This window comes from Halichoeres trimaculatus, unplaced genomic scaffold (assembly GCF_033239565.1).
Source record: "Halichoeres trimaculatus isolate MK-OKI-2021-1 unplaced genomic scaffold, fHalTri1.1 fHalTri1_scaffold_6, whole genome shotgun sequence".
NCBI lineage: Eukaryota > Metazoa > Chordata > Actinopteri > Labriformes > Labridae > Halichoeres > Halichoeres trimaculatus.
The window spans coordinates 34416184-34437445 of NW_027437184.1; the positions used below are offsets into that span (position 1 = coordinate 34416184).

The 21262-nt window shown below is 41.2% G+C and overlaps 1 protein-coding gene across 3 annotated transcripts in view; it reads right to left on the reverse strand.

The window, feature by feature from the left end:
• The window catches only part of specc1 (sperm antigen with calponin homology and coiled-coil domains 1), a 168045-nt gene that overhangs the window by 108999 nt on the left and 37784 nt on the right, over positions 1-21262 (reverse strand). For 2 of the 3 annotated variants that reach the window (XM_074671964.1, XM_074671965.1), the window contains 2 exons: positions 16923-17104; positions 16581-16716 (listed from right to left, as the gene is read on the reverse strand). In XM_074671964.1, coding sequence (XP_074528065.1) covers positions 16581-16716; positions 16923-17081 — 295 coding nt within the window. In that variant the 5' untranslated portion in view covers positions 17082-17104. Of the gene's footprint in view, positions 1-2363; positions 2849-16580; positions 16717-16922; positions 17105-21262 lie in introns of those variants that run through there. The other variant, XM_074671966.1, reaches the window with a different exon arrangement.

The following is a 21262-nucleotide window of genomic DNA, read 5'->3' on the forward strand; positions in this document are numbered from 1 at the left end:
GAGGAGAAGGAGAATAATGGCAGAGCCGGAGAATCTGTTTGTCCAAACATTTCCAGAGTTTGGGAGTATTTCACACTCAGTAGAAGCACATAGCGTGTTAATTGACAAAAACAACCTCACATTGCACGGCAGCACGACAGCAACTATCTAGCACCTAAAACATTTTGGGCTCATCGATGGCGAGCCAGGGAGCTCAACAGCGAGGTGAGTAGCTACAAAATCTCACATACACTCCTTTATATGTTGTGAAATGCATGGTTTGTCTTTTAGGACTCATTTAGTCTTTTTATTAAATCGTCACCCCGTTTCAAAAGCACAAGTAGTTCATAAAACCAATGTTAGCATTAGCGTTAGCTGCTACAGATAGTGGTAGGGCAGAGGGGGGTAAACTGTTTGACCTGCAGGTGAAAAGATGGAGGACACATTTTTATTTATTTGCCTTTTTGGCTCACTAAGTTCCTAATCTGATGACATAACAATATATTTTCTGTTATTTTGCCCAAACTGTTGATTCTTCAAGTGACAATACATTCATATCACTTTTTATACTTTATAAATGTAGCATCTGATCAGTTGAATTATGTTCAAATATGTTGTTTCTTTGAAAATATCATTAAGCAAATGATAATTATCGACTAAAATAACAACGCACGTTTGGTTTTGCAAATTTTACTACTATGTTTTCTCACCCTCTTTTTTTCAATTCATCGATTAATCATAAATATAATTGTCAGAGTAATCAATTACTAAAATAACCATTAGTTGCAGCCGTACTAAAATTAAATTTAAGGCCTAGTTTCTGGAGTTGAAAAGTACATAGATCTGGGGTACATTTCCTGAAAGCCTTTTTATACTTCTACAATTGATAAATTTGATTTAAGGGCTGCTGTGAGCTATTGGATCTATAGCTTCATGCCATGATGAAATATTAAGCCATTCAATGATTGATTCTCATTACATGTGGAGGCTCTCTGGCAAAAATGGAGGGAGGATTCATAAGAATAACAGGTCAATCAATTAACAATATAGCTGATTGCTTCATTTCATAATGAAGCTCCATGTGGGAGCTGGATCGTGGATCTCTGTACTGAGCAGAGTTTGAATACTTTCCTGGAGAACGTGATCGATCAAACGCAGGATGACTGTGAAGGCACAGTCTCACTTTTGGCTGAGCAGACACTTTTCTTATCCATTTTTCACCCCACATATATATAAGAGCTCTGTGCACATATAGTATGTGTCATGTTTTTTGCACAGTGAGTCATTTTGATCAACAAGCAGCCCGGGTTGAAAAGAATACTTAATGAGGTGAAAGACGGTAGTGTTAGCCTTCATTGTTCCTCATTTTTGTCACACACTCATCAGTCTTTTGTTTTGTGTATACTGTATTAACAGGGACTGTAAGCTGTTTGTTTGAGTGCGTGCATGCGTGGGGAGGGAAATGGGGAGCTAATCTTTTCAAACATGCAGCTACTTGCGTCCAGTGCCTGGAAAGATCTGAGCTTTTTGGGCTTTTTTATTTATTTTTTGCTCTGTCATCAAGAAAAACAAGCTGCTGCAATGAAATGATGCAGCTTAACACCTATGACTGAGCAAATACTCCACTGTTTAATGTGAGTGTTTGTGTTTGTGTGCCCTTCCTAACCACCTGTCCTGCCTCCGGAGTGTTTATTCTTGCGTGGATAAAAAATAAAATCAGACAGTAGCTCTAAATGTAAACAAATTAAGTAGATAAATATAATACATCCATTTGGTTGAAGAAATTAGGTTACGCTGATATGCTCGAGCTTGGTGTCTCTGGATGAGCGTGAAGTTGCTGCTGAGTGCAGTTCAGACAGACTTTGAAATGGAAATCTTGCTGAGGCGCAGTGAGCTGGAGGCAGGCGAGGGATGTGAGCGTGAGACTGATGATACCATCATCCTCCTCTGGCAGGTTCCCTCATGCTTACTGTCAAACTAATCTCACTCAGCACTTTCTGCCACCTGACTCTTAAAATATACCCACACACACACACCCAGAGCTGAACTGACAGAGGAGAGTGACACCAAACACAGAACTGATAATTAGAAACTCATTCTAACACAAATAATAGCTGAAGAACAAAGCAGAGGAGAAAAACCTGGAACCCGTCTGAACAGCTTCTATAACTTCAGGGCAGAGTCATCAGCTCTCATCAGTCAGACGCATCCCTGTCAGAACTCATTAGTCAGGACTGAGATGTACTCAGACAGACATGACAGACGATTAGCTCACGTCTTTTGTATGAAGCAAATGTCTCGTCCTTTTACATCAACAGAAACAGACAGAGGAGGAAAGACAGATCAGTGATGCTGAGACAAAACCACGATACAGAAAAGCAGACCTGACTCAGTTTCTTCCTGCCTCCCCGCCTGGTTCCCCATGTTGGTCCGCTCCGCGACTCCCACTCTCCACACCAGGGCGGACTAATCCAAGAATCCGTGGCTGCGGGGAAGAGGTGTGTGTGCGTGTCAGTGTCTGGATTGTTGTCTCTGCTCAGCACCGGTCAGTCACATTGAGAGGAAGCCCTGAGAAACATTCAGATTCTTCTTGTCCTTCCCTCCTTCTGGTCCTCTCGTCTGTCCTCTACTCCTTCCCAGGACTGTGTGAGTGAGTGAGTGTGTGAGCATGTGAGAGGAGGCAGGCTGCCTGTGCTGTCACTGAGAGACTGCGAGTGTGTGCGAGAGAGCGTGTCCTCCAGAACGGTGACAGTATGTCACACTGGCAGGCAGCGGGCGGGCGGGCGGGCGTGTAGCGTTGTGTGCACTTCATTATTGCTCTGATGACTGGAATCAGCTCAGAGGAGGAGTGGCTTCCCTGGTCACATACACACATACACACACATTAACACACCTCCGCCCACTACTGCCGAACAGTTTGCTCTCACCAATACCAGCGTAACAATACTGTGAACCATCTCTCCCTCTGGTACTGAAGTCAGGAGTGAGCCTCAGAGCAAGAGAAAGAGGAGTGGGAGGAGGGAGGAAGGAAGGAAAGAGGAGCAGGAGGGAAAGAAAGGAACTGTTTGTATTTTTGGCAAAGCGTGACAGTGCAGCTCTTGTCCTTCTAACTCAGGGTACTTAGAGGCTAAGACCACTGACAAATCCTCCTGTGCCGACGCAGCCACACAAAATCAAAACCCTTAATGTCCTCATGAGAGAAGGAAAAGCCTGTCAAGAGGACTCCACAGACCTCTACAGAATTATCTGCAGGACATAACAGCATTCACAAGTGTTTGTGAGTGTGTTTAAGGATGCAAATATTGGGTGTTGTGCTTGTTTTTGAAGGGAACTCTAGAGCTATTGGACTGCTTGATTCTTTTTGTAAATGCATCATTTGCAGCTCACCAGTCATGTTTTATCTGCATCTTTAGATCAGTGACAGAAACTCCTCATGAGACAAAAACTCAGATTTTCAGCGTTACACACTGTCCAAAAACACCAAAATAGCATTTTTTACAAGGCAAGACTTAAAGTAAAGCACTGTACCACCATCTATTAGCCTGTTTGCACCAAGCAGTGGACAAATTTATAATTGAGTGGTAGATATTTTAATCTGCTATGTGGAGTTCCCCAGGGCTCTGTCATTGGACCGATCCTGTTCTCTCAACGTATGCTACCTTTGGGATATCCCTGCTCTGGTTTCATTAAATAACAAATTTGGGATTTAATTGAGTATATGCTGTTCTAGGGCTGTGCCATATCATACCGTCTATGATAATACCGGTATAATTTTTTTGCCAATATAAATCTGTCATTTCGCAATATTTACAGTGCAGACGTGATGATGCATGACACTCCCTGCTGTGTGCAAAACAACAATGGCCGAGAGCAAAAGTAGTATTGCAGCATCAACTTCGTCCTCACATGAGGATTTAGTGCCTGAAAGAGGAGCTACCTCAGTAATGTGGAGGTGGTTTGGCTAAACAAAATATGAAAAATAATAAACAATGTTGTCCCTATGTCATTTCAGGGACTACAGAAATGGCTTCTTCTTCTTCTTCTTTATTTTTTTACATTGGCAGACTGAATGCAGCCTGGGCAGAGTGCTGCCCCCACAGTCTGAAGACATAACTGCATTTAAGGGGTGTCCCATTTGTAAGTCACGAAATAGCCATTAATACTTGGTTTTGAGTGTCTTTTGAGATTGAGGGTTGAGAATGAGGGTTAAGATTGAGGGTTAAGGGAGGAATTGGAATTCACCCTTGGATCTACTGGTTGTCTGTTTTGGGATGTGTTGTGAAATTTTTATCCAAAACTTAAGAGGCAAATCACCACCTGACGCAAAATTTATCCATGGTCCAAAAACACACCTGTATGATAAGATTCTGTCAAGTTTAAACACACAACAGGTGTGTTTTGACCCTTGTTAATATCTTTTTGTTGTACAAAGGGACTAAACTGTGTCACATTATCAGAGGCTCTGCTCTGCTCTGCTAGGTGGTGCATGCCAGAAAAGTTGGGCACTGGCACAAATCTGTATTAAAATTCATTCTCACTGCATCATCAATTTTTTAAAGCCATACTTGACACAGATAAGCACTGATATTTTTAGTGGGATGAGCTTCTTTCTTACATAAGCCCAGAGCTACCAGCTTATTTCATTCCTGGTAACTGCTCAAGGAACGAGATAAATCTGAAGGAATAAGGAGATAAATCAAATAACGCACATTTAGTATTAAGGCTGCATTTTGATGCAGAGATTCCCAGAGTCCTGCCTGAATAAGAAAGCCTTTTAGAAATCCTCAGATAGCTGTGTGGACGGTCCACTGTGCTGCACGATTCTGCCCACGTCGGGCTGAGTATTCGACTCAGTGCAGCACCATACTGTACCCAGCCGCTTCCAAGCCTTTTCATATCTGATGAATGTTGCGTAACTGTTGGTTGGCTTCCCGCTCCTTTCACGATACTCACCCTTCTCCCAGTGTTGGAGCAGCACAGCTCCTTGAGTAAACAAACATGCCTCTAATCCAGCTAAGAATGTTCTCCTCACCACAGGACGTCCATCTCTGTGGGCCCAACACCACTCCCTCAGGATTTGGAAAGACCTTCTCTGTCTGTTTCATATTTTTTAGGGAATTAAAGCTTTACACAAGCTTCTCAAGCAAGAAATTTAAACTTGTACCAAAACTCCAAGCTTTAAATTCAAAAAGTGTGTTTGTGTCTGAGTTGATGTCAGAAGCAGTGTGAAGTCCTGTGTTAGGGAGAGCTGAGGTGAGTGGGTGTGTAGCTATTCCTGGATTACTCTTTGAAGGTGTGTATTATCCTACTGTATGTATACTGTAGAGCCACATGGACGACATGAATCATAGATGTGTGGATAATTCTCCTTGCATATACAGTATCTCTCCATGTGCATGTGAATACGTCTGTCTGCTGCTCACGTCAGTGTGTTTCTGTCATGGCTGAGTGCTTATGCAGTCTGAAGCGTCCCAGTGGACTGGGGCGTGTTTGATTAATTCATCTGACAGATATAAGGCGCTCAAGGGCCAAACCTCTCTCTCACACTCAGACAGACAGACAGGGGCCTGCTGGGACCACATGTTCCTGATGTCTGGACTGTGCAGCCAGAGTAGTGTATAGTGAAGCTCACACTCAGTCTTGGGCCAGTACTGTACTCCTATGGCCCACTTTAGTCTCTCTATGCTGCCTATCCTTTACTGTCACTGTTGACTCAGGTCATGGAACACTCCCATAATCTTTTGTCTCCTGTCAGGAGTAACGACATGGTACGAGCCAGGAGGAGGTTAATTAATAAAAAGTCTGCCCATCTGATGGAGGAAGCAAACCTCTCTAATGAGAGAAACCTCATCATCATCACTCACTTACATGAGATCTTTCATGGAGAAGAAACGGGAGGTTAATGAAAAGGCGTGCTGGTGTTTTGGCCGATGGTTGTTGAGATGGATGACACAGCAAAATTCACACTCGCTCTTCGATAAGTCATCATTAGCAGAGAAATACAGAAAAACACGCTACAAATGACTGAGCCGAGAAAAATCATGGTCTAAGGTCCATGTTCATACAGCTCCCAGCTTTCATCTTATGATGCATTAAATGGCCTAAAGCGAAGTCTTGCCCTCAAATGCAAAGAGCCAATCACAGTGCGTACACTTAAGCTGCATTTCCACCAAGCAGTCTGGTTCAGTTTAGTACGGTTTGGTACAGTTAAGCCTGATCCACTTTGTTTCCACAGCAAACTGTGCCCTCTCGTGGTAAGCAGCTGTTAAACAAAAGAGTGACGCTGTAGCAGCGCGTGCTGTGTAACCCGCTTATAAATCGCACGAAGAAGAAAAACGCAACACAGTAAACAAAGAGCACAGATGAAAGACATGCAGCATTTTGTCCTCTCTGTGATTGGCATGTAGCTCTTTGTTATAAAGTGCAATCAAGCTTTGTTTCAGAGAAGTCTGTGTGCCGCCAGGAGAAATGCAGCTGCTGTCGTGGGGTAAGTGACGATTCTTTTGACCAATCAACAGCAGTGTTGTAGCTCCACCTTCCGAGAGTGGATCTGTTCAGTCTGGCACCCATACGAAAGGGTCCCAAAAAGTGGGACGGCTCGTCCCAGTCATTTGGGGGATCTGTCCTGGGATAAATCAGTGGAAAAGCCACAAAATGCGCGCCGTACCGAGACAAACCGAACCAATCTGCTTGGTGGTTGACACATCTCAACCGAGAAATATGTCTTCTTTGGATAAAGTTGTGCCAAAACATCAACACTGTGTGAATAAAAAGAAGAGGGATGTCTCCATCTGTTCTAAGGAACGCTGACATCATATTTGAGAAAGCAGATTGGGACTTTACCGTAAAGAAATATATCTTTAATACTAAAACTGCCACTGCAGTCTGAAAGACTAGGATTTTCTCTAATGTTGGCTTAAGTTAGCCTAACGTTAGCTCCTAGTAGGGTTGCCAACTTTGAGGCAGAAAAATATAGGGCAACGTCAGCGAGAGGGGTGGTGGTGCTAGTCTCTCGCTACACAGTACAGCGCACACACACTGGGGCTGAGTCACACTGCAGCCATAGGCTGAACCTGTGGCTGCCTACCTGTCAACTGAGCAGTCCTAGTGCCCGTAGTGTATAGCTGGCCATGCAGGCACACAGCCTGAAACACAATGCATGGTGCACAGAGAGAAAAAATTATATGCATCTTGCCTTTACCTATGCGGCTGGAACAAACAATGTCCCAGGACACGCCTCTTTTGGCTCAAATACGGGACGTCCTGGCTAATACGGGAGGGTTGGCAACCCTAGCTCCTAGCTGTGTTGTTCATCATGTCTCTTTGTTTGTTGGGAGTTTATTGGCCTGTTTTGTTCTAGTTTTTTTTTTTTTTTTTTTTTTTGAGATTGCACATCATTGTTAGCTGTTGTCCAAAGGGCTCTAGTTAAACTAATGTTAGCTTCTGGAACTTAGCTTCGTTAGCTTATCTGTAATAGCCAAGATAACAAAGAGCACCGAAGTAACGGACAGACACTGCTGATAAAGGACTTTATATTTTGTCACGACCAATGCTGATCTTCTCTCTTGCTTTCTGAGATGGTGATGGCAATGAAATGGTGATGTGGTTTATCACGTTTGCACTGGGACCTGCAAATTTAGTCTTTAACTGAAGCTTTTTATCGAACTTCTCAACAAAAAATGATTCATATATCCCCCACTGTAGAGATGAAAGCCTTTTGGTGACTTTTAGATTGTGATTTTTCTGTCTTCAAAAATCATCAATAACACCATGCGAGATGTTGCCTATCGTGACAGCTGCTATAGCACATGTAACTTAATGTTAATTCAGTTTGTCCAAGTGAGTGGAGGGGGCGTGGCTTAACTAAAAGTCAATTATGTTATTGAAATGAATCATGTTCTCAATGGTGTGAACATTTAAATTTTCTCTCAAGGTCACAAACCAAACCAAAGTCTATCTGTAAGGTGACACAGAAATACATTTGAACTGTGCATGGGCTGCTTGTATGGCGCTCTGAACATCCTGCAGAAGCTGAGTTTATCATGATGTGAAAATGTCAGAGTTTAAAAAACACATTAAAATAAAAAATCTGCTAAAAAAATAATCTTACTCCAGTTAGTGTCATTCTAGGCTCATCAAAGTAGTACCATGTTTTGTTAACAGCTCCTAGACTTACACATCTTAATCTACATCATGAGCAATGCCAAATATGTGAAGTACTCCTTTCGACCAAAGGTATTTGCAAAAGTGGTGACAAATTGCAACAGAGGCTTAAGTCTCAGTGGAGCTGGATTAAAGCTGGAGCAGTGTGAGAAAAAGTGAATGTCCTTCATCGACTTGAAAGAGACTCGATGAGGAGACGTTTATGTTCTGCTCACCTCTCCTCAGCCAAACATTAACGATCGGTGTGAAAGCATTGACTGAGGAGAGGTGAAGGAAAAGTGCCTGACAGTGAAGTGGCCATTTGTAAAGTTATGCCCTGCAGTCACCTCAACCAGAGTGTTATTTATAGAGCTCCACAATCTTATCTCCTTCTGTCTTTTCTCCCTGCACACTCCACAGGGACTCCTCTCCTTCTGAAAGCTTTGCTGAATTATTGATGAAGTCCTTTAAATAAGTCATCAGGACGGGGCTGGGCTTTAACCCGTTGTCAGACAGCACCGACAGGGAGTTGGTTAAGTGCCAAACGGGATATGGACAGGACTCCATTAGCAAAAATAACAGTTTTGACTCATTAGTGCTTCACGCTGTGAGGGCAGGCCAGGGTGGGATCAGCTGACCCTTTAAGCCAATACTGTGCATGTGTGTGTGTGTGTGTGTGTGTGTGTGTGTGTGTGTGTGTGTGTGTGTGTGTGTGTGTGTGTGTGTGTGTGTGTCACATGAACTTGTGTAGATCTGTTTTCTTCAGGAGGCGCTTGCTGCTTCACAGCCTTTAAACTCACAGAGATTGATTTCTTAGCTTGTTGTCAATGAGCTTAAATCTTTTTTTTTTTTTCTAAGTTTCAGACTCATTTTAAGTCTTTTACAGACACATAAAGCCTGTTGATTTATTTGACAAAGATGTACGTATTAATCAGACAAAGTTGATTTTTTATACAATTTTTTGACAAAGTATTGTTTTTATTAAGCCTCATTCTTTCAAGTGTCACTGATTCAAAGAAGTATGTCATGTCTTTTTTTTTTTCCTTTTCAAAACATCTCAGGGCAACACAGGATACAGTGCTGTTAAAATGTAAGAAATAAATAATGCAGACTCTTTCAGAAAAATACATTAATTCTGTACTTTACCTGCACTCAGTTACCAAATTCTAAATTAGGATTATCTTAATCCTTCTGTATCCTAGTCCTATTATGATTTACTCTTTGCACTTTATTGATAATCAAGTACCAAACACCAAAGTATTGTTCATTTTGAATTATTCTTAAGAACTACAATAACCTTTTTATTCATTTATTAATTTTGTTTTGATGAGCGCTCCTGACCTCTTGGCCAGGTCACCCTTGCAAAACATATCTAGATCTCAATTGTATGGTTAAATAGAAAATAAATAAATAAATAAAATAAAATAAAATAAAATAAAATAAAATAAAATAAAATAAAATAAAATAAAATAATACTTTGATAATTACTAAAAGACATAAAAAACTTTGAGGAAAATCTGTTTTATAGATAAAGGTGCATACCATTTGGTTTTATTACAGTGACACTTCTTTATTTGGGATAAAGACTCCATTTCCCATGAGCACCTTCACCCACTTACCCGACTTACCAAGCTGTATTTTTGTTCTGAAGTAAATGAATGGAGACTACATCTTTCTAACACTTTTCTCTGTTCAGGACAACTTTTCCCAGGATGCAAAGGGTGAGATAATGAAACTTTTTTTTGACAACAGTCAAACTTTGTAAACTCAGTTTTTAGGGCAACCAGTTTCCTCAAAATGTTTAAGTAAATTCAACTCATCCAGGCTTACAGTGCAGACCACTGCAGAATAACTGCTGCATGTGGGGTGGAATGAACATTATCACAAACAGTTTAATATGTGTTTTGACTTGTGCTCTATTACTCTCTTGTTTATCTTTCTCCTGCTCTGACCTCTTTTTTTTGATAGTCCAGCTTTAGTGTCCAACATTGACTTTATATTTCCTTGCTTTAAAATAGGACACTGGATTATTAACCCACTTATTTAACCATTTATTTAACTCAGGGTTGTGCAATCTTTAAGCATCTGTTTTAATGTGCAATATCTTCAAGCACAATGCATATTGTCAAATTCACAAAGTACATATTTTGTTGATTTTACATTCATTTTTATTCTATCTATTATTAATTACCTTATCTTGTTGGTGCTGCTTATTTTATTTCCTTATTCCATTCTATCAGGTATTTAATTAAACCTATTTTTATTCTATTTCCAACTGCTGTTACTGTGTGATGAGCAATGGTAACACTAAATTTACCCTTGGGATTAATAAAACATCTCTGATTCTGACATTACTAAATAAATCTAAGAAAGAAGATCTTATATCTCATTGCTAAAGTTTGCTGGGTTGCATAGTCTCATCAAAGTGGCTTTTGGACTAAATGCCATAATTTGTGTTTAATGAACGGCCAGATATACATAAGAGAGACTATTTTAAGCTAACTTATAAAGTCCCCACATGGGCTTTGAACTTTGGCTTCCGTCGTATCTACTCACCTCCTGAGTCTCCTATACACAGAGAGAAACATCTTGTGACCACTTGAGCTCTCTCATGGTTATGGGGAAGTGATGAGGTAATCACTTCCTTTAGAGTCTATCAGTCATACTGACTGATGTGCAGGACACCTCAGTCCAATGGTATCTGGTCTCTCTGCTCTCAGGTCTTAACATATAGAAATATTCAATTTCAAAGCCAATGGAGCGTCCGTAATTTCCCATATGTTCACCCACGCATTTTGCTGCACCAGACAATTTTGCTTTTACAATATCATCAGCCACATCCCGTTAGGATGAGGATATAAACACAATTTGAAGAAAGCGTAACACGAATCTGTATTCAAAGAGAGAAGAGGTTCAGCTTCAGTGAGGCACACATGTTGAAACGCTGCTGACAAATCTCTCTGATTGAACAACACTTGAGTAAAAATATGTGATCAATGCTCACTGAGGATCCTGTCATGCATCTTTGGTCGTGTCATAAACAGTAACTGGGCGGCCTCTGAGGAAAGACTCAATTACTGCCTGACGGGTATGATGACGGCTGTGCTGCGGTGTGCCTCAGAGCCCAGTAAGCCCTAATTGCTTCTTGTCAGTGTGTAATGTCGCACATCAAGAATAGAGAAGCTCATCTGTTATGACCACGCGGATGACACCAGCGGGTGACATTATCATGAGGACGAGTCTGGAGACATAACTTCAGTCAGCTGCAGGATGTATGTTTATTGCAAGAAGTCAAAAAGCAAAGTCTTCATTTGAAAGTCTCTTCGTCTAAAAACTGTTTTCACTTCAGGGGCATCACTCCCACTTCAGTAACCTTCAACAGCCATGACATTTCCAAGCTGAGCCTCTCTACATCAATGAGTCTGAAATAGCAGAGATCACCACCCTGATCTATATTCAAATAGTGGCATTTCTCCTAAGTTGATATTTCAACAGAAGTCTCAGGTCAGGATGGAGAGCGACAAGCTAAATGATGATTGTCACTTCCTCCATGCGTGGTTAACCATCTCTGCTCTCTCAGGTGTCAGATCAGATTATTCACCCGCTGATTAACCTCACTCTGAGACCTGTTTGACGTGTCCATACCACGTCTCTTTCAATATCTGAAGATGTGCAGTGGTGCAAAGTCCCAGCGTAGGTGCAGACAATAGTGTGTAAGCTTAAAGGGAAATCAAGGAGGAGCTAAAGCTACAATTCTCCATGTCTGTGACTTTAAATAATCAGATTAGGATGTGTAGCTATGTTTGCTGTTGGTTTATTGAGTAGATGGTGTAAAAGTTAGGGTAAATTCTGATTTTAATTAAGGTTAAAGGTGTTACATTATGTTGGTTCTGCAGTCTGTAAACACTCAGTGCAAAACAAGCCAACCAGCAAAGGGTTAACGTGTTTCAAACAGAAGATGTGTCTGATGCAAATTGTTGCAACAGCTGAGCAGAGATGCAGCATCACAGCTCCGGCCTATTTTTAAGACACTTTAATGACCAAGAACCACATTTTTCTCCTCAGCTCGTCTGAAATCAGCAAACAAAACTAGGCCAGAGAAATAATGTGCAATGAATTTCTCATGAAAAGCTCAGAGTGGGAAGCTGCTCCTGTCCTTGGGTGTGAAAGCACTCTGGAAAAGCAAACCTTGGTTAATTAGGGTCTGTTCCAGTGAAAGCTGATCATGGTCTAATTGTGTTTGAAAGGACCCAGAGCCTCACTTGGCAGAGCTCTCTGAGCTCCTCCGGACTCTTTTGTGAAGTAGGATTCAATTATCTTCGCTTTAGCACAACAGCTCTTTGAAGAGGAACTTCAGAGGAGCACAGCATCGACACACTGTGTGGACAGGCCTCGGTAAACAAACACAACACTCTCCCACACAGAGGATTTCCAAAGATGTGTTGTGAACAACATTAATTACTGCAAACAAATCCCTCTCATTATACACAGACATGCTGTTCCATATGTAATGTAATACATGTTTTGGTATCAGGTCTGTTAGTAGCTTGTCTGTTTATCCACTCAGCTGATTTTGTGTTCATGATGTCACTTTATACACTTCCTGAAACACTCCTGAGCTGTCACACCTTCATAGGTAGTCTTCATCATATTAAATCTTCTTCACTCAAGTCTTCAGCTGTGACAAAAAGACAGTGAACAGCACTGACTCTGACTCAGCTGATTTGTATGGTTAAGACTGTATTAAGTGTGTATTAGAAGTCCATGGAGGAGGATTACAGTCCACGTAAAATAATTTTTGAAGGTTTGGCCATTTAGCTTTGTTCCCGATGTATTTCAGACCCAGTCATGACCTCAGGGTCAGTATGACCCTCTAGAAACCATAAAGTTTCTGTTTCTATGAGACATGCACTGACCGATCAGTGCCGATTTCCTTAATTTTGGGGGAGTTGGTGATCAGCCCATCCTTACATATGAAACGGATCTTATATACCTCTGGGAAGGTCTGACAGCCAGCCATTGTTGCTTTTTGCTCTGAGACCTAAAACTCAGGACACTTTATTGGTTGTTTAAGTTAAAACATATAGGTATTGTTCCATGATTTTCAATAAAATAAGATTACAACATTATAGGTATATGCTGTCAGTCATAAAAAATAAAAATCGGTATCAGCAGGTCAGGCTTTTTAAAAATCGGTGATCGGACAGAAAATTGCTATCAGTGCACCCCTAGTTTCTATGCCTTGCGCCAAAATACCTTATACACACACACACACCCTATCTGTTCCAAATTTTACACACATGATCATAGCCCTTACCTAAAATCATTCAACTATGCATTTTGGTGATAAGGTTTGGTCATTACACCACCTACTGGTCACAACTGGCATTTATTCCCATTAACATCTTCAAACATGCCTTTTATCCAAGTGGTCTAAGAATATGAGACAATGCTGAAGTGCTAAAACCTGCTGTTTCTCAAGTGTCCACTTGAGGCTGGCTCCAGAAGTACCAGAAGTCATAAACACACCAAGCCAAAAAATGCAGCTTTCAAAGCAGAAATTAACCTGTTTATAGCCTAGTTCAAAAAACATCTCCTGTCTGAGTCGCTAACATTACTACTGGCACCCACTGTACGGGGGGTGAATTTTTTTCTAACTCGGCCATTCGGAGGATGGTAAGATTGCATACTCCCCCAATCAGAGGCACAGCTCAGGGTCACCTGACTGACAGGTGCCCTATGGCTGTAGGCGAAGCCCCTGCCACTACCAATATGGCTCCTATAGCTGATGTGCTTCATTTTCCATTTCAGAAACAGACGGTTGACGTCGGGCAGACTATGTCCATGCTTTATACAGTCTATGCTTATATCTTAACTTTTTTACACTGAGCTGTCCTCAACATTCCTGTTTATGTTAATTATATAAAAGTCACAGCCCTACCTACTGGTCAAAAGCAGCAGTGCAATGTCCTCTACTGCCTAAACAACACACCTGTAGGATAGGGTTCTTCCAGTAACATGCGGTGAGGTCCATGACGAGGGAGGCAGGCTGCCAGCTAAAGCTGAAATTTCTATATGTGTGTGTTATTTATACGGTGCACTGCTCACATTTGCTAATACAAACTGTTACTGGCCAGCCCTGCCCCTTTAACGCAATGAAAGTCTGTGCTGTGTGTGTGTGTGTGTGCGCGCGGGTGACATAGCAGAAGGAGAGACGGTCTGAGTGCACGCATGGTGTGTGTGGGGCGGTAGTACATTATTTTGGTCTTTGTTTCCTCAACAAATGTGTGGTTGTGCACAAGGTGCACCTTTTTTCCCTCCTCTTTAGTCTTTTCCCTCACTTTGGCCCGGACTCTAGACACTGGTTACCAGCAACGAGCCAAGTAAATAAATGTTAATCAACTTTCCCATCTACGGTTCGGAGACAGACTGAAGTCCCGGAGTTAACATGACAAAATGCCAATTAAAACCCGAAACATACGTTCACCTGCATTTCTACAGGATTTACATCACAGGAGAAAGAGCCAAATACGAACAAAAATAACCCGTATCTCAACAACACAAGAACATAGGCCAGTCACCTCCGGTATACTCTATCAAATGTCTGCACTAACAAACTATAGCGAGACCTCAAAGAGGGTGCGGTATTACAACCTGCAGAGGCAGAGAAGCGCTGTGCCTCATCAATGCCCACGTTAATCAGCGTGAGACCTTAGTACGCATGGGCGCACCTGCAAAACGTTGTTCTTGTTAGCCCAGGGGAGGCACTGCCTTCCCTGACCACACACCACTGGGTTCTTAAACTCAAATTATCTGAGGGACGCTTAGCATCCAATCTTATCACAAAGGGCCCACCTCAGGTGTTCCCAAAAAAAGTAAAAAAAAAATTAGAAAGAAGTATCTTACTTCAACAATATTTTGAGGATGTTTGGCAGTGTACCGACTGTTTGTTCATTTCCCATTAGGATTCATGAGGTGATTATGCTGTGTTCAGGGTCAACTCAGAAATCAGGTACTTCATCCTTGATAACAACAGTGGCCCAAGCTATGAGCATGGCGGACCAGATTTTACAATAGACTGCTAACAAGTGGTATGAAATGGTTTCGAGACCCATTTGGTGTGGAGGCACAGGCAGATCCTGCTGCACATGTGACGTACATGACATGTCCCGACAAGTGCACTGGGAGGGGCCTATTATTACAGATTCTGACTTTAACTTTTTAACCCTGACTTTATTTAGAAAAGTCAGAATTTAAAGATGAGACTCTGTTCTAGGATAAAAGTCATAGTTAATTTCTGACGGTATCTCACTACTCAGAGGCAATAAAGCTACAGTATTGACGAAAAACTTGAGATAATTTTTTGACCAGGGATTAACATTTAATTTTCTAAGTTCTAATCCTCTTCCACATAAGGCAGATAAAAATGTCCTGAAAGAGTTTTTCTTTGGTAAATGCAACATCTACTTTAACCACGTTAGATTATAAAATCACCTTTAACATGATGACAATTTCTGTTTGATATTTAGACACAGTGACTTTGGTGGAGGAAGTTTTATGAAAAACAACAGTGGCTCAAACCAAAAGAGGAAAGAAAAGCTGTTCGGGAAGCACTTCAAACATCATGAATGAAGGTGCGGTTCAGATGAGCAAACAACTAAGATGACTGCTGATGTTTCCTGCAGTCTTATGATAAAAGGGTTATATACTAGAGTATATCAAGTTTCACTCACAGTAGGTGCAAATATGTTTCAAACATGTGACTGTTATTTAAATAAATGTTAATCGTATTAGTATGTGTGAGAGAGGAAGGCTCACCAGTGACAGTGGAGCAGCATTTGAACAGTTAGATGAAATAATTTGTATCACAACTCGTGAATCACAGATCACAGAGTTCAGAATCAAAATAATTTTCCATTCTCATTCAACTTTCAACCCAAACAAAAACACAGGGATTCATAAAAGCAAATCAGCTCCAGAGAATTTTATAGAAAAGCAACAAAATGAAATTCCTGTCTCTTGTCCGTAGACAGATAAAGTTCATTTTCCCTCACTTGTCATCCAGAACGTGTCCCACTGTTCACACGGGTGAGCAGGTGCTGTCTGGGTAGCGGACTATAAGAGCATTCATGCTCCAAATGCTGGACCAAATCCTAACAACCACAGTCCTGAACCACCTGCACATCGTCAGTGCCAAGCAAACAAGAAAAAACAGACGAGAAAGACAGACAGAGGGGCCAAGAGAGGCCACTCTCAGGCCACTAGATACAGCCAGCACCTGGAAGCTGTGGAGACTTTGGTGATGCACTGTGGCCCTCTAGTGGCCACACAGTGTCAGATACACTTGAAAGATAGCAATTCTCCTCCAGCTTTTCACCATCACATGGTCTTATGTGACTCAGAATAAGTCCCTGTGATCAGGATTCAGAAGATGACCAGCAGGAGAGGTTGTCTCTTACCAGACTGACTGCGAGGGCGGGCTTCAGCGAGATCCGATATGGCTCCGGTGGTCACAGTCTTCTTCATCCGGGACCCAGAGGCAGCAGCTCCCAGAGCTGGCTTTGTCAGGGCATCGTCACTGCTGGCTCTCTTCAGCTACAAACACAGCCTCTGTTAGCACCAACAATCGTCTATTGTGTGACAGTAAAAGTCTGTTTTGTGTCTCTGTGTGGACCCAGAGAGGAGATGTTTCTGTGGTAATAACAAATGAGGATCACACATTAAAAAGTCAATTTGATTTAAAGTAATGTTTTGATTTTACCCCTCATGTTACAGTGGCCTGTGGTGTTTCTGTGACTCACTCTGCTGAGGCGCTGGTCTGAGGCTAACGTGTTGGAGGATCTGGAGGTCTTCATGGCTGTGGAGGGGTTGGAGGAAGAAGTGGTCACAGAGGCCTGCTTGGTCCGCTCCTGGAGTCCCGACTTGGGCAGCCCCACCTTGGTGGCGCCCGTTTTTATCATAGCTGTACCTTAGTTTACTCCACCTGAAAGACATCAAGACAATAGAGCCATTCACTCAATCTGTTCTTTTAAATCTTTCTTCTGTTTTTGTGAATTTTCTGCTTGTACAACCTTGAAAAATGAACCCTGGAAAAAAGGGGGCTGAATCACACCCTGCTGAATGGTTTTCCCTTCAGAAAGAGAGAAAAATTAAAGGGTCGACATTTTCAAAGCAGAACATTTTCCTGGAGTTGGAGGCAGCTTTTTCCAAAACACATGCCCAGAATTATTCCCTGAAGACTGCTCTGTCTTTAACCGCCCTGTCACACTGTTTATGGCCCTGAAGGCGCCGGTAAGCTCTGCTAAAAGAGTGAACACATGATCCTCCACTGATCAGAAAAGCACTTTGAACAAACAAGTCTCTCAAATCAAGACTGAGTGGGGCTGAAAGTCTCTTCTCAGTGCTCAGGGAAAAATCAAAAATAGACTTTTATGATGACTGTTTCAGCCCAAGGTCAATACAATTATATAACAAGTCATGACTTTGGCCTGAAAGATGAATTTTTCCTTCACAGTCATTGCGCTGCAGAGAGGATCTAAGACCAACAACAGAAAACAATGTGAAATAACATAAATTCACGGCCAACAGCATGTGTCGAGACTGTGACTTAGATCATTTTACTTTGTCTGAGACAAACGACAATATGACCGACACAATTTTACAAGCTTTTCCAGCTGGCAGCAGAAAAAACAAAACAAAACAAAACAAAACAAAACAAAACAAAACAAAACAAAACAAAACAAAACAAGACAAAACAAAACAAAACAAAACAAAACAAAACAAAACAAAACAAAACAAAACAAAACAAAACAAAAAGCTGCTGAAATTATTTCCAAGATTCAGAGGTCGCCCCCTAGTGGTAGGTGATGAGGCCTACTTTCCCAAATTTTACTGCCCACAACTCCAAAACAGCCATGTTGGAAAAAAAAACAGACAAAACAAACAAAACTACAACATTTCAGTTATATGACTGTTAGAAAATTGTATTTGGCTATTTTTAAATGTTTTTTTTAATTGTTTATTGAAACTATTTTATTGCCCCCTTGTATCTTTTCTAATTTCTAATTTTCTGTTTGTTTGTTTTTTGTGAAGCTGCAGCACTTTGAGATGTTTGGATGAAAAAGGCTTTATGAATAAAATGTATTATTATGAATAAACTGGGGCACTTGTTATCCTGCTTTAGTCACGTTTCAACAAAGAAATGTGAAAACCAGTTCAAATATTTTCTTTGGTTTGAAATCAATTTTTACCTTTTTTTGTTTTGGTTTTTCAGTAATATACAGAATGTGCAATTGCAAATCGTTTTTCACTTTGTAAGGCATTTTAGAGCAAAGGATGGAAAGGCTCCAGAATCTGTGGCTGTTGAGAGTGATCGTCTTTCTGTTGAGTGATTAAGTCTTTTTCTTTTCAAATATTTCATTTTCACTTAGTTTTTGGTTCATTTTACATGATTTCAGTCAGAAATAGTTGTAACCTATCAGTTAGAAATGATGTGTTTTACTAAAAAATTGTCAAAGATCTTCTTCACTTTAGCATTTTATCTAATGAACATAGTATTAATAATCACATTTTGTGGTTATACAGTCTGTCTGCTCTGCAGTGTCCAGAGGCAGCTTGCACTTTGAGAATCCCTGATTTATTGTAGCTTAATACAAGGGACTACCAGCCAGTGAATGTTCATCAGAGTGAGAGGATAACTCAAAGGGTTAAAATGTTTTTCCATTTCCGAGACAATTTTAACAATTCTGACACAAATCAGGCCTCATCCACTGAAAATGATGATGATGATACAGTGTTTGAAGAGCTGAAGTAGCATGTACCAGGAGAAGTCTCAGTTTCAGAAGGAGCAGATGATGCTATCTTTTTCAAAGAGCACCACCTTTGATTTAGTAAAAATGACCAGGGTCCAGTGTCTCTTACTCACATATAAATTCTCTATTTGTTTGTTTGTTAAGTCCATTTATTAGTGATTTCTGTAAAAATCAGTCTCTTGGTGAGCTCAAACCTCCTTGTTCCATCATCACAGACTGATGAAATCAAACCTCACCTGTCCCTCAGGTGTCTCTTTATACTGGATGATCAGTTTTCTGCAGTGTTACCTGCTACGTAAACATCAGCAAATTGACCAGGGAAAATATTCACCATTAGGGGGCGATATGGGGAAAATATGTCAGGATGTTTTTATGGCAGGATCAGGATCTGGATTTGATTAGGATTATTTTTCATATTCAGACTAGGGCTGCGCGATTTTCGCAATCGCAATCGCAATCGCAATGTCAACACATGCAATTCAGATTTTTCTCCATGATAACCAAGCAAGTCTGTAGACTCATCATGACACAACTTTTTTTATTAAATCGCAAGCACAACCGCAATCGCAATATTGTCCACCTAATCGCAAATCGCACCTTTTCCCCAAATTGTGCAGCACTAATTCAGACTATCTTGACCTTTATCACTTCAATCTCATCTTGTGTCCTCTGATGTGATTTTTGGACTCTCACATTTCCACATCACGATAAAAACATTCATTTAAAGACGTCAGCTGTAAGAGTTGTTGACTTTCGGCTGACTGTAAAGAGCTTTAGCTTTATGCTAGCAGCTTTTGCAGTGATTTCGTGAGACGTTAGTAGATAGACTTTGGTTTAGTTTGTGCATATGACAGAAAATATAAATATAAAAATATTTAGAACATGAATCGTTACAGTAAGATGATTAATTAACTGTAAGATGAAAGCTGGCGGCTCTATTAACATGGACCTTAAGCCAGGACTGGACCCTGTACTTAAAGGGGACATATCATGCTTGTTTCTCCTTTTCACTATGCCAGACTAGGATGCCTGTAAAGCATATCTGCCCTCAGTACAAGTCATTTAGTTCCTTCATTGCCCCACAATAGTGTTCTCAATATCCTCAGTTTAGGCCATTCTGAAGATCTCGTTGAAACGCTCCGTTTCGAGAATGAACTCCAGTAACCTCGCAACGTCACAGCCCTTTGTGCTCTGATTGGTCAGTTCTATCAGAGGGGCGGAGGGCGTAGAGCCAGGGGGCGGTTTTTGCAGGCAGTATTTACGAAATCGCCACATTGAATGGAGCAGACCGAGCGAGTTTGCTGTTTGCCAAAACTTCACCGTAAGGCATTGATAGCACTAATAAAATGGCAGAGTGTAGGACACGTCCTTTTGTATTGGACCCCAAGTCAGACCTGGACGGTTCTGCAGCTCAGGAGGAAGAAAATCCACCTGGACACAGATCATCTCAGGACGCTTCAGTGTGGTGAGTCAAACCGGTACTGTAACATGTATAGTTTATACGTGGAAATATAGGCAGACTTCACCAATAAACTATTTCTATAAGAGGGCTCCATCCTGCTCCTTCACTTTTCTCTGTCTGTTTTATCCATCATGCTGAAAGTGTAGTCTAAAGATGGCCTCCACCGTCAGTTTGTCACTATGTTATTACTGCAGCATTATTGTGGACCAGGTTCACAGTGCATGTCAGAACAAGCATGCAAATATCACAGTCTCACAAGTATTACGACGTCTGCTAAAACTACAGTGTTTTAACTGCTTATTTACCATGTAAAGCCGAGCTGCTCAGCAGAGCAGAGTCCCTGCATCCAGCTCTGGGCTCTTGGTGGGTGTATCCCTCGGTGGCGGTTGTGTGACTAACTGACATCACAGAGGAGGAGCTGCTTTATCAGATTACTCCAATAAAAGGAAAGGATCCTCGTGTTGTCATGACGTTCGAAATCTCGTGGCCATCTGGCAATGACCTATTTTCAGAGGCATCAAATTCGTTCTAGGATATCAGAAAAAATACAATATCTCATTTTTTGAAAATTCAGGGGGTGTAAGGTCTTGTTTTCAAATTTATTATATTATATGTAAGTATTAAATCAGGGATCAGCATGATATGTCCCCTTAAAAGTCGACTGAATTTTTAGGGGGTGTCGATAGTTTAAACAGGAACACATCAAATCAGCTACTTCAGCGATGAAGTAAAACTAAAAGTATCCATTGTTCCTCCTGACTGCATCTAACTTTTGGGCAATAATACCATTCAGTTTTTGAGTATGAATATCACTAAGTGAGCAAAGCCCAGAGGCATTTTGTGCCTGTTCCAAAACACATAGTCCAAG